General features: G+C 43.3%; 1 protein-coding gene across 1 annotated transcript in view; it reads right to left on the bottom strand.

Moving 5' to 3' along the window:
- Positions 1-9301, bottom strand: part of UBL3 (ubiquitin like 3) — a 69356-nt gene extending 60055 nt beyond the window's left edge. Inside the window, exon 1 of the mRNA XM_040448123.1 lies at positions 8278-9301. Coding sequence (XP_040304057.1) covers positions 8278-8304 — 27 coding nt within the window. The 5' untranslated portion in view covers positions 8305-9301. The remainder of the gene's footprint in view (positions 1-8277) is intronic.
- Between the last annotated feature and the right edge of the window lie 4391 nt (positions 9302-13692).

The following is a 13692-nucleotide window of genomic DNA, read 5'->3' on the forward strand; positions in this document are numbered from 1 at the left end:
TAATAAAAGAATCCACGCTCATTACAATCATTCCAACCCAGAGGTTATACGGTATTTTGCCAAGATCTATAAAACAGGTGTCAGCTCTACCTTACCACGCTATCTCAGACCAACCAGCAGTGAACGCCAGCAGTGAGGTGTTGGTAAGGAATCTAAGGTATTCATTCTGCTTTGGAGAATGTGCTTGAGGGATTTAGCAGGTACAGGAGGGGGAAAGGGCTTAGCTCCCTTATCACTGTTACCATCAGACCCAAATTCCTATCCCGGCTCTACTTTTTACCGGCTATATGACCTCCTTACCCTCTCTAAACCTCGACTGTGAGAAAGTAAAAAGCAGCTCTGCTGATAATCACCCTGTGATGTCTGGACAAGACACAGCAAGGCCAAGAGAAGACCAATAGGCAACAAAACTTCTCCCACGGCCACACCAGAGTTCCAAAATGACTAACATCTGCCCCAGCCCCTTTATTTCTCCTGCCTCCTAAACAAAGACAGCTGAGAGATCACTGAGAGATTACTAACCCACCTGCACTTCGTGGCTGAGGGTATACAATCCAGAGCTAGTCTGTACTTCCCCCGGCTCCTCATTAGAATCATGCAGCACGACCCAAACCCTACCCCAAACCTCTCCCATTTCCTGTCACTGAGGCTTGGCATGGTTCCTCGGGCAGGCGCCCTTCTTTGCTGCAGCACGTCATTAACCTAATTTGTTTCACTCCAGATGCATTCCTGGTGGTCTTACCCTGGTAGGCAGCAGCAGCTTCTTTACCTATAAACCAACTCTATTTACCCAGGGTCACTTAAAGGAAATGTTATCATGTAACATGATATATGAAATGCCAAGCAGCTGCCTGGTATAGCAAGCACACAGCAAAGACTACCTACTCCTTGCTCTCGGCTCAAAATAAAGCTGTACGTGTAATTTTATTGTTTTAATCATGTACCTTTCACTATCAAGAATCTACATCTCTGCAAAACACAGTTAAGATCAGAAAATGAGCCCCTCAAGTGAACAGAACTCTAAGCAACCAGAATAGACATGATCAAGTCCATGAAATAAAGATCATGCACTTTGCTATAGGGCAACTCCTGAAAATCCTACTTGGACACCATTTGATATTTTTAACATACTTTAATAAACTTTGAAAATCTGTCTTCCACATCCATAGCAAATAAGAATCAGCAACTGTAAATGGTCAGAGAGAGCGAGAGGTAAGCGTACTGACCAAAGAAAAATATAACTGCTCAACAAGGCAGGGGACAAAAAAACTATAAATATCAAACACAGTAACTCAAAATGCTCAGAAATCTGCAGTCATCTTATGCAATGGTTCTAAATTCTTTTGACTGAACATCCCAGCTCTAAAATGCTTGCGCATATACCTCCAATATATGTATCTTCATTTACAAATCATATTTTATGTGCATTATAAAACAAATACCAAAACAAATTAAAAGATTAAAATATCGTTTTCAATTTTAACTATTAACCATGTTAAATATTAATTTGTTTTAATCTTGCAATCACTAAAAATGCTATTACTATTAACATTTTAAGTGACAGCACTGTTAACATGCCTTTTTAAAAGTCTTGCTTTCCTGGGGCCTGGGTGGCTCAGTCAGTTAAGCGTCCGACTTTGGCTCAGATCCCCGCATCGGGCTCAGTGCTGACAGTCTGGAGCCTACTTTGCATTCTGTGTCTCTCTCTCTGCTCCTCCCCCACTCACACTCTGTCTCTCTCTGTCTCAAAAATAAATAAGCATTAAAAAAATTCTTTTTGAAATCTTGCCTTCTCAATTTGTAAAGTTCAATGTATTTTGATGATTTAAGAACTGTTATAAGTCAGGGGCGCCTTGGTTAAGAGTCCGGCTCTTGATTTCGGCTCAGATCATGATCTCGGCTCAGATCATGATCTCAGGGTTCATGGCATCAGGCCCTGCATTGGGCTCTGCACTGACAGCATGGAGCTTGCTTGGGATTCTGCCTCCCTCTCTCTCTGCCCGTTCCCCACTTACTCTCCATATCTCTATGAAAATAAATAAAAACAAACTTTAAAAAAAGCACTGCTATAAATCCTAACTGAAAAACTTAGTTCACAAAGATGCATAGATCTTTATGGAAAAATAGGTCACTTACTGGTTTACTAAACTGTATCACTTTTCTATCACCAAATATGCACAAGTTGGTGGTGGTTGTTTTAATTTTACGAGAAGGAGAGCATGTGCGCAGCAAGTGTTGGCGGAGGGGGGGGGGGCACAGGATGACAGAGGGAGAGAGAAAATCCCAAGCAGGCCCCACACAGGGCTTGATCCCAGGACCCTGGGGTCATGACCTGAACCGAAATCAAGAGCTGAACACTCAACTGACTGAGCCACCCAGGCAGCCCCGCACAAATTTTTAGTAAAAGTCAGTTACTGGGGGCACCTGGGTGGCTTAGTGGATTAAGCATCCAGCTCCTGGTTTGGGTTCAGGTCATGACGTCACTAAGGGGCACTAAGGAATCTACTCCTGAAATCATTGTTGCACTATATGCTAACTAATTTGGATGTAAATTTTAAAAAATTAAAAATTAAAATTAAAACAAACAAAAAAAAGGTCACGATGTCACAATTTGTGAGTCTGAGCCTGACATCAGGATCTGTGCTGACAGCATGGAGTCTGCTTGAGATTCTCTCTGTCCCTCTCTCTACCCCTCCCCTGCTCACTTTCTCTCTCAAAACAAACTCAAAAAAGTAAAAAAGAAAAAGAAAAACTTAAAGTCAGTTACCAGATGTCAATGTTATGAACATTTTCTTTTTCCTGACGTCAGATATTTTTGCAAGCTGAGTAAAATGTGTTGCTTTTTAGGTTCTAACAAATGGGTCCAAAGTCCACCGAAATTCTCTGTAAGATTTTTCAACAGACTGGAAATGTCTAAACATGTTTTCAAAATGCTCTCTCCATAACATTAGTTTCTTCTGAAAAGCAGATACTTTCTCACTTAATGATTAAAATGTCAATTTTGCCTTGTAGAGACAACTTACTGTTTGTTTTCTCAAAAATATCTGCTAGGTAGCATAATACTGATAGCTTCTTATCACCATGGAAAAAATCAGCATCTATAATAAAATGTGTAATTCAGGTTTAAGTTCTACAACTCCTTTTTTTTTTTTTTTTTTTTCAACCCTTTTAAATACTTGGGACAGTGAGCCTCTGCTCCCCATCTCAATTCAAAGTCATAGTCTTTTAAAAGGCATTTTTTAAAGGAACTATGTAACATACCACAGAAACACCACAAAACTTCTGAGAAAACTCATGCTGTTGGCTTCTACATTACACAACTCCCCTAAGTTCCCGCAGCAAACCACACTCATTGTAACCATCTGAATGTGGGCCTAGAAAAGCCTCAGAGACAATCCATATATTAATACAAAACCTCAATGCCTCCCCCTTTTTGGAGCATAAAATGAACCAATACAAATTCTAATATTATTATTCTCACATCTCAACTGACTTGCCTCATGTCACTTTGGAAATTACTGACACAGCCAAGGGGCATAAAGCTTCACAATCTATATTAGGTGTTCAGGGTGTGAAATTGTAGTTTATAGAATGATGATACGTTACACAGAGAAGCACTCAACAAGGAACCCTCATTGAACCCAATCGATATTATTCAAACGATGACTCTAGATCACCAAAAATAAGTTAAATTATGCGGAGTGTATTATGCTTAAGTAAACAGGACAGAAATCCAACTCGTTAGATTGAACTATTTCCAAAAGAGCCTTCATGTACTCAGAAAATTGACTGATTTAGAATGACTTATTCCCCAGTGTTTCCAGTTACCATATATTCTACAATCACTTTCAATTTCTTCTCCCAGAATGAGTGGAATTCTTAAAGAATATATTTAAGAAGCATACATTTCGCTCTCCTAAAATACTTCCACTGTTCCTTATTATGAAAACTAGAGCCATTATTAGGCAGCCACTAATTTAAAATAATTTCAAGCCTTAATATTAAAAATACATTTTTCATATTCAAAGTAGTAAGAGAAGACGACATCCTACACTTCATATTTAACAGCATAATTAGCAGTGGTATGGAACAATATTTACTTTTTCTACAAGTAACAAAGACAATAATGCTCCATGAGTCAAGAAAATTCACTCATTTGTTCTTAAATATCTATTCTGTTTTAAAAATCAGAAATAAGACATATCTATATAATTGTCATCGTAGAAGAAGAATCTCAAACGCACTGACAGAAGAGGATTCACACTTGAGGGCTAGAAATGAACTAAAAGCCATTTTCACAGGAGAGGAACATGAGCCGGAGGAGGATTCAGAGCTAGAAAGGAAAAGGCATTCAAAGCTGAGGCAAATTGTCTTTTGTTTTCTTAACAATAAGTGTCTCATCCAGAACACGGAATGCAAGACATATTCAAGGCAAACAATTTTAGAAGAACATTCCACTGGAGATACATTCTTCAAGCTGTTCCTCAGGTCACACACTTCTATATATAAACGTACTTATTTATCCACCCTTTAGCTTCATAAAACCTCTCCACTTATACTTGAAAGGAGACTTCCAGCAAGAGAAAGAAAAATTAAAAGGAGCTGTAGGTAAGGAGAACATGTGAGGTACTACATCCTCTTTTTTCGAAGTTAAAAATGTTCTGTTCCCTGGGCCTTTTTCTAGCATGACATCTTCCCCTGGTAGACTCTATGTCGGTCATTTTACTTCAACTTGGAAAAGTGATAGAAGTTCACTTTGAAAGGAAATTCATTTTGGTAATTTCCTGTCCACCAGAGGGCTCCCACATTTCTCCACAAATGGAAGAGATACGTTACAATAAAAATAGTCCTTAAGCACTGAAAAAACTCAAATTATCATGATCTTATTTAACCTCAGACTAAAAACTGTTCTATCTGTTACAATTTCTACATGAACAGCTTAAAAAGATAGAGCTTTTCTCCAAGAGTTTCATCACCGAAAAATGTTTCAAATACCAAAATTGCTTTGCTGTTATCCTCACACGGCCAATTTCTTTCTTAAGTGGGGCTTTCAATTTTGTAGATATCATAAAATATAATTTTAGTCCAAAGCTCTAAACAGCAGCTCAAATGTTTTATATAATACTTTCATAAATACAGTAATTTATTTCTTGATAGCTTTCCCAGTCCAGAAAACAAAATCATCACCTTATCTACCCAGCCTTAGGCCTTACTATTAACAGGAAGAGTAAATATCCTCTTTCAGAAAACCTAAACTCATTAACATAATCCATCCTACAATTATTAACAATGAATACTGCCCCATCATGAATTATGATTTGGGCTGGGAAAACAAACAGAAAGGAAATGAATCATTTAAACACAATGCATTACAATGATATTCTGTTCAGATATTTTTAGACTTTTTTTCACAAATAAGTTATTACACTAGAATGTTAGTAAATCTCTTAGTTCAAACCCAATCACTCTTAGCCAAAGAAAAACCAGTATTTTATGTAAATACACTTATTTATAGATCACATTTACAGAATGTTAATTGCTAAAGTACCAACTGTAAATTTTACAAATCCATTCACTAGGGGTGCCACTCCCCCTCCAAAAAAGATGGATTTGCTAAATTCGGATTATAGAAAAAGAGACTCCTTATGGTAAACACAAAAATTTATTGAATGTTTCGAAAGAAATTGGAAATGTGAGTTATATTTATAAAACAAAAAACGATGCTAAAAACCCTATTTTAAAGTCAGTCACAATCGCTGTCATATAAAGACTTTATCAAAAACATCAATTGATTTAGCAACTACTGTAGCTCAAGAATGAATTACCTTTAATGAAAACATGATAGAGGTTATAATTTCACTGCCCCACCTCATCTCCCAACTACGAATTTTCCTTTACAACAGACAAGCATCATTAACATGTAAAAGCGTAACATTTGTTTCTACACAGCACATACTAGCTGTCACCACTAGAAACTCGAAAATTTTACTGCACCTAGCAAAAATGTATGTATTCATACGTATCCTGATCAGTTGGGAGTTTATGCTGCAAAAAAAAGGTCAGACTGTGGAAAGCAGTGGGGGTAGGGTAGGATTCGAAGTGGTAAAACTGTTCTGAAAGTAAACGCAAACTATCAGTTATTGATACGAAGAGTTTAACAAATACAAAACATTGTAATCAACAACCTCTAACCAATATTTGTCATGTTACGTTTCAAAAAGTTGAGAATTCTAGGCACGTATCTAATGAAGGCACTTTTTAAGCAAAAATGCAATGTTAAGGAAGTAACAGCAAATGAAGGTTTAAGAGGTTGTGACATAGGAGGAAAAAAGCCTCAAGACTTCCAACAAGTTGAGCAACTTCAAAACTAGACATGAAAAATACTCAGAACAATCTAATCTGAGGTGTAGATTAGGCACACTCTGAAACAGCATCATCAGGGCATTATATGTTTATTACATAATACTGCTTTGCCCTTGCCTATCACCTTTAATCAAGGGATCTCAAAGCACCACCGAATCAAGGCCTTAAAATACAGTCTAAAACAGAAATAGTTACATTTTATAACTGCACCTATTAATAAAACCTTGCCACTAGTTCCCGTCCCCCTGATCCGAGCATTAGCTTCCGAACCTTCTCTCTCTCTGACTTGGAAACCGTATTCCCCAAATCATTTCAATTTGTAACTGATGCTACGCACATTCCGCTTGTCTTCAGCACTGGGCCTAAAGAAAGTAGTGGCACTGTTTTAATGACACAAATCTATTTCATTACAATTTCTGTGGCAGAATGAACAGTACTTAGAGTGGACATACCTTGCACTGATATAAAATGGAGGCTTTAGAGAACCAATCTTTGCTGGGGGGCGATGAGCCCAAAAAACACCCAACTAACAGGGCAAATAGCACTTTCCAGCTCAGTCCAGAGACCTATCTAGGCAACTTCGAGAGTGGAGTGGAGGAAACCATATCCAGCTACCATTAATGGGGCAGGCAGGAGACCATTCTGGGGTGTGCACACCAGGAGGGAAAGGGAAACTAAAGGGACGATGCACGAGTTTTAAGACTCAGGAAAGAGAGTGTAAGTTGCTGTGTGGCCACACAAGAGACAGAACATTGTGGTTCCTATACATTAAAATAGCATGTTAAATGGCAAATCAAACGTAAGCAAAATGGCTTTAAACCAAGGTCAAAGATGCCATTTACAGCCATTTAGGTGGGTGGTTTTTTTGAGTCTGTAAATGAGGTTCGATCCTATAGAAACATCTGACATTTTAAAATTTAACCAGCAAAGTTCAATTTTGTTTTTTCACTGGAATACACGAACACTCAAATGTTAATGTTATGTTAACTTCAATTCTTTCATGAACAAGATCATTCATCTTCCTGTTAATTGCATTATGTTCGTCCCTAAGACTGCGGAGTGTAATTTCAATTCGCACAAACCCACCCCCTCCCAGCACTGTAAGCCTGCACGGTTACTGTTAGCCAACACACTCACAATATTAACAAACATGAACCTTGAGAAACACAAAGAAAAGCATCAATAAGCAAGAGGACTTTTTGTTTCAAGTTCTCAAAATTCAAGGATCAAGGCTCAATAATTTGTTTTATTAGCTTTGAAAAGTCCAATGATGTAATACGAGTAAATATTTGCTACTGAAAGTCCTGAAAATCCGTAAGAAGCACCAATATGCGGTCAGTCGAGATCTGTAAAAATTCCAAAACATCTTAACATTTCTGTTGCCGTACTTGTTCACCCAGACATACTGAAAAGCTCCCAGCGAATTCTAGTAGACTTTTTCTGGCAGACCTACACGTCCCTGCGCTTGAAAACATCAAGTTTGTATCTACTGCATTAATGATCCCGTCAGTGTCATAGAACAAGAGTCCCGTTTTCCTGTCTACCTCTGTATCTAGTAAGGACACCCGTCCTCAGCTCTGCCCACTGTCACTGACGTTTTCAGAAGCTCTAAGATCAAGTGTTCAAAGGCTTCTAACAGACAGGGGGGAGATTTTCTCCAAGCTACATCGCCACATCTTCCCTACTTCTCCATCGTCTTAAATGATCCAGAAAACACAACCAAATGAGAAAAGCCATATTAAAAGCGGTACTTCCTAAGACGGGGACACCAGAACCTCCAACTTCTCCAAATCTCCCAGCACCGTGGCGTTTCAACAGTCCCCCGCAGACCTTCACCCCACGCCCGCATCCTTTCTGATTAAATAAGATTGGAAACCACAATTAAATCAGTGTCGTAACTTATCCTTCACTTACCATATCCGCCGGGACATTACTGGACATCTTGCCGTTTGATATACACCCAGATGTTTACCGGGGGGGGAAAAATTACAACAAACAAAAAAGAGCAGAAGTCTTCAAGCTACAGAAATCAACCTTAACGATCTCGATCGGTTCGTGATGTGCTTTCCAAAAAATAAGTTATTTCGGAGTCACAGTGCCGGCCTGGCCGAGGTTCCGAGCGAAGAGGAACAATCCCCAGGAACTGGGTGGCCGGAGCCGGAGGGAACTCCCGGGCGGACAGCAGCAGCCCCCGTCGTCGTCGTCGTCGTCGTCAGCAGCAGCAGCAGCAGCTCCAGGACCGGCCGCGCCAGGTAGACCGAGCCGAGTGACACACGGACATGGAGCGGGGTGGGAGGGGGTTAAATCCGCCTTCCTCCTTTCCCAGCCCGGCAGTGATTCACACTTGCTCCCGAGTCAAGTCCTCATTAAGCAGGAGGAGGAAAATGCCCCGGCGTGGATGTACATAGATAACTATGTGGCTACACATGGACGCGTGAGCAGTGAGTGGCGGCCGCGCAGGAACCGGCGCCGGCGGTCGGCTCGGGGAAACGGCTCAACTCGCGCTGCCGGGGCTGAGAGCCGGGCCGCGGAAACCCGCGCTCAAGGGCATTTAACTAGTTGGGGGCCGAAGCGAAAGCCCGGGGCGGCGAGCGGGGGGAGGGAGGTGGGGGCGCGGGGAGCTCGGGCCGGACGGGAGACCCCACGGCCCCTCGGGGCTCAGGCCGCGGGCGCCTCCGGGCAGCGGCGGGTCTCGGGGCGCATCGTCTCCGGCTTCTCGGCGCTCCTCTCCTGCCTCCGCCACCCCCCGTCGCCGCCTTCCCCTCCCCTCCGACGCCGACTTCGGCTGGTCCCCGGAAGAGGCCGGGTCCTCCCTCTCCTCAGCCCGGGAATGGTTTCCTCTCGGAGCTTTGTCTCTCCTCCTCCACCTCCTCCACTTTTCAGTCTCAAACGCCGCAGCCGCCTCCTGTCATCGCCTCTCAAGCCAACATGGCGGCGGCGGCGGCAGCCGCCTGAGCGCAAGTCGGGGACACGGGGAGAGCACGGCCCCTCCTCGCAGCCGCCGCCACCGCCCCCGCCTTCCTTTCTTCCCCGCCCCTCCCCCCTCCCCCCCCCCCCCCCCGGGGACCCCCAGTGCGTCACTACGGAGACCCCCCCCGAGCCTCATGGGAAATGTAGTCTACGCCGGGGGGCGGGGGGGGGGGGGGGCGGCCTAAGGCGGCCTCTCGGGACTCCGAAGCCACGCCCCTCCTAGCAACAGTTGCTAGGAAAGGAAAGCTCGCTTTAGCTCAGCTGCCCTCTAGGAGTTAGGTGATACCTGCTACCAGGAGTGCTGTGAGCGTGCGAATTATTTGGAGGAAATAATTCTGCACAGAGAAATCCCCTCAAGCACAATAGACGCACAGACTAAAAATACGGTTTACCTCCAAGAAGAATCATTCATTTTAATGACAGCGCGCTCTCCACATCCTGCAATCTCAAAGCATTTTGTATAGTGATTTCATCTAGGTCTTTTCAGCATTGCATTTGGAAGATCAGAAGCAATCATTGATTTCCAATAAGGTCGTAGAAGTTCAACAGGAACAAGGATCTCATTAAGCGGGGAGAATGTTTGAACATGTGTTTCTTGAAGACCTAGGGCCATAAAGCTACAATCCAGTTAATTGAAATTACCAAAACCTGTATGAGGTACAATAGTATATCACGCCAAATGTATATCAATAGGAAATAGCTGCTACAAACTACATGGGGATTCACCAGTTTACCAGGCCAGCCCCCAAATTTTATTTAACTCAAATGTAATAAAAAACCCACACACCCACAGTGATTAGCAAATAGCACAAAATCATACCATTAGGGAGAAACTTAGAGGAAGGCTACGGCTACTCCAGATTTAGGAACAAAATTCAGAAACCACCAACGTCTATCTGAATCCCTGTTCAGATCTCTCAGTGCTTTGGCAGAGTATCTTAGCAAGGGCAGTCTCAGTATGTCAACAGATTTAGAGTCTGAAAGTCACCTCTCCAACCTACAGCCATGTGACCTCATCTGTAAAACAGTCTTGCCTACCATCCAGTTGTGCGGATGAGTTAATGCATGGGAAATAAATCACTTTGTAAATAATAAGGCGTCATTTGATGTGAAATGTTACTACTCATTCATTCAGCAAACACACGATCCAGGCTCTCTGCTAGGCACCAGGAGTTTAAAAATGAATAATCTAGGCACTGTCCTCAGGGAACTCATTGTTGAGAAGCCTATGTCATTCCCCACAGCAATCTCCACAGTCAGGTTTGTCTCATTAGGATGGAAACTCACAGGACGCTGGGAGTATTTGCCTCCTGTGTAGCCCGGCTGGAGAAATTCCAAGCACTCCTAGGGACCCACATCAGCCTGGGGTGAGTTAGGGTGGTCACCAGGAAGGAGGGTGGCTCCCATCCACAGAGAAACCGAAGGACGGAAGAAAAAAGAGGCCCAAATCTCACCACAATTAGGCTTCAGGCTGTGGTCTAGAAATTCCTGATTCTCTAGCCATGTGATTTTCCAGGGCTTCTGGTCGTTGGTTGCTCCTTCTTCATGGCTAGCCACCACAGAGCTGTTCCCACCAGGCCTCCCGGAATGAGAGCCATTGAAAATGCTTCAATCGACCAATGAGTTCAGGAGTATGAAACACATTTCGAACTAACTCACAAAGTTAGTTATCCACCACTCCCCTAACTCCAACCTTTATCCAATGACCGCCCTGGCCCAGGCTGTGCTAGGCCTAAACGCAAGTGGAGGTAGAAAGGCAGGAGGCAGAGGATGGCAGGACCTACAGAAACCCTGGCTCACACTTCCTCTGCAGCTTTCTAGTAGCCATATGGCAACGGACGTAGTGACCGCCACTGCCAGCCCAAGACCCTGGCATTTCTGACACATGATGTTGCTGCTCATTGCCGGGTACCTCTACCACCGCTAAAAAAGGCCACATCTTTCAAAAGGAAAACCACTGCGCCTAGCTGCGTTTCGGATCGTTCTTCTAAGAGAGGCGGAGACATCATTCTCAGTAAAGCTCGTTATAACTCTTTCCTAACAGAATCCAAGGCATAAGGGAGCATGAATGAACAGTTTCAAATTCTCCCACTTTTCTCCTCTTACTCTCGGCTTCCTAACTCGGGCAGACGAGAAGGGAGGCTGAAGAAAGAGCCCGGTCGTCCCCGACCGGGAGCAGTGATACCTCCTGAGACTATTCATCTACTGTAAGCATCAGTTTGAAAGACCGCGAGAGACAGCATTTTTGTACCAGCAAAAATAACTTCCCAGGAAATGAAACGGCCTGACGCTGTCATGAATTAGCTATGAGACCTTTGCCAAGACGCTTTGCCTACCTGACCCTCGATGTCTTCATCTGAGGAGGTAGGACTAAATCTCTAAGGTCCCTTCTCTAAGAGTCTATGAGTGTTGAGTAACACCTGTGGCCTGTTAAAAATATCTTCCCCAAATGTTTGCTCGGGGGTACGAGGAGGGGCTTTTGGGAGAGGAGGGAAAGTTTTAAAATTAGATTATTGCAATGGTTGCACAACTCTATATGTACTAAAAACCATTACATTGTACACTTTAAATGGGTGAATTTAGGGGCGCCTGGGTGGCGCAGTCGGTTAAGCGTCCGACTTCAGCCAGGTCACGATCTCGCGGTCCATGAGTTCGAGCCCCACGTCAGGCTCTGGGCTGATGGCTCAGAGCCTGGAGCCTGTTTCCGATTCTGTGTCTCCCTCTCTCTCTGCCCCTCCCCCATTCATGCTCTGTCTCTCTCTGTCCCAAAAAAAGATAAATGTTGAAAAAAAAATTAAAAAAAAAAACTGAATAAATCTTCCGTGGTATATATACACCACATGTCGTTTATCCATTCATCCATTGATGGACATTTGAGTTGCTGCCACCTTTTGGCTATTGCAAAATGGGTGAATTTTATGATATGTAAATTGTATATCAATGAAATTGTTAAAAATATATCTTCCCCCATCTGCCATTAGGGATCTGAAATGATTCCCATCTTAGGATCTTTCCTTAAGGGCTTTCTCAAGGAAACTCATGAATTTTAACTAGACAGAAGTATTTCTTTCTATGAGACCAATAACCTTTAATCAAGTATTACTTTGGTTGATTATCTCATTATACCATTCGTTGTCAGTTATTAAAGCTCTGAGAGTAGGAAAATGCCACAAGAGGCAGAGAAAGGTCTCCCACAATGCCTGGGGGGTGGGGGAGGGAGAGGGCAAGGAGGCACAGACACCTTAGTACGGCCAGAAAATAGAAGAGCCCCAAAGACACCCTTTGCCACATCTGTCCAATTTTGCCCAAGGCTGGCCCGGTCCTCTTTAGCTCCCGTGGAAGAATCATTTCAAAGGGTCACTTTGTAAGATTCTACATTTCTTTCTCTTGAGAAAGTCTATAGGAAGCCCCCTACTGCCAATATCAAGATTCCTAACATACAAGGGGTCTCAAGAAATGTTAATTCCCTGGCACAACCGGCCAAGGTCTTTTCTCTGAAAGTAGAGATAATTTGCTTACTGATTTAGTCATGGACTTGTCCCCTGTAGTCTTTACTCTTGCAGGAGCAGAATGAATGCATGAGTGCTTCTGGTTTGAGAATTGCGATCTGAAGGAGTTTGGGATAAGAAGAATGGAATTAAGTTGTATAAGTCATGGATGGGACACTGGGGCTGACTTAATTTTACTCCCAGGAGCCCCCGTACACACACACTGCAAAAACATGGCCAGCCCTTTTCACCCTATACCTCCCTGACCAGAGATTCTCAACTTGGTCCTCATCAGAGTCACTAGGAGCCATTTAAAAAAAAATTTTTTTTAACGTTTATTTATTTTTGAGACAGAGAGAGACAGAGCATGAATTGGGGAGGGGCAGAGAGAGAGGGAGACACAGAATCTGAAACAGGCTCCAGGCTCTGAGCCATCAGCACAGAGCCCGACGCGGGGCTGGAACTCACGGACCATGAGATCATGACCTGAGCCGAAGTCGGATGCTCAACCGACTGCGCCACCCAGGCGCCCCACTAGGAGCCATTTAAAAAGACAGATAGATGCCTGAGCCATAGCCCAGAACAACTAAATCAGATTTTCCGGGGGCAGGGCCTGGACCTGGTATTGTTCAAAGTTCCCCCTTGTAATTCTCACATGCAGCCACGGTTGAGAAACACTATGTAAGCTAAATACCTTCAAGTTCAATTCCCTCTTTTTCCCCCATCAAGGTTCCTTTATAGGACTGATAACCTGAAGGTACTGTGATTTGTCAAGGTGACCTTTGGCCACAGTCATAGTGGTTTAAGGAACAAGCTTTCGCACTTGTGGGGGGGGGGGGGGGGGGGGGGGGGGGGGGGGGGGGGGGGGGGG

Source organism: Herpailurus yagouaroundi, unplaced genomic scaffold (assembly GCF_014898765.1).
Source record: "Herpailurus yagouaroundi ecotype Mexico unplaced genomic scaffold, PumYag 197, whole genome shotgun sequence".
Lineage (NCBI taxonomy): Eukaryota > Metazoa > Chordata > Mammalia > Carnivora > Felidae > Herpailurus > Herpailurus yagouaroundi.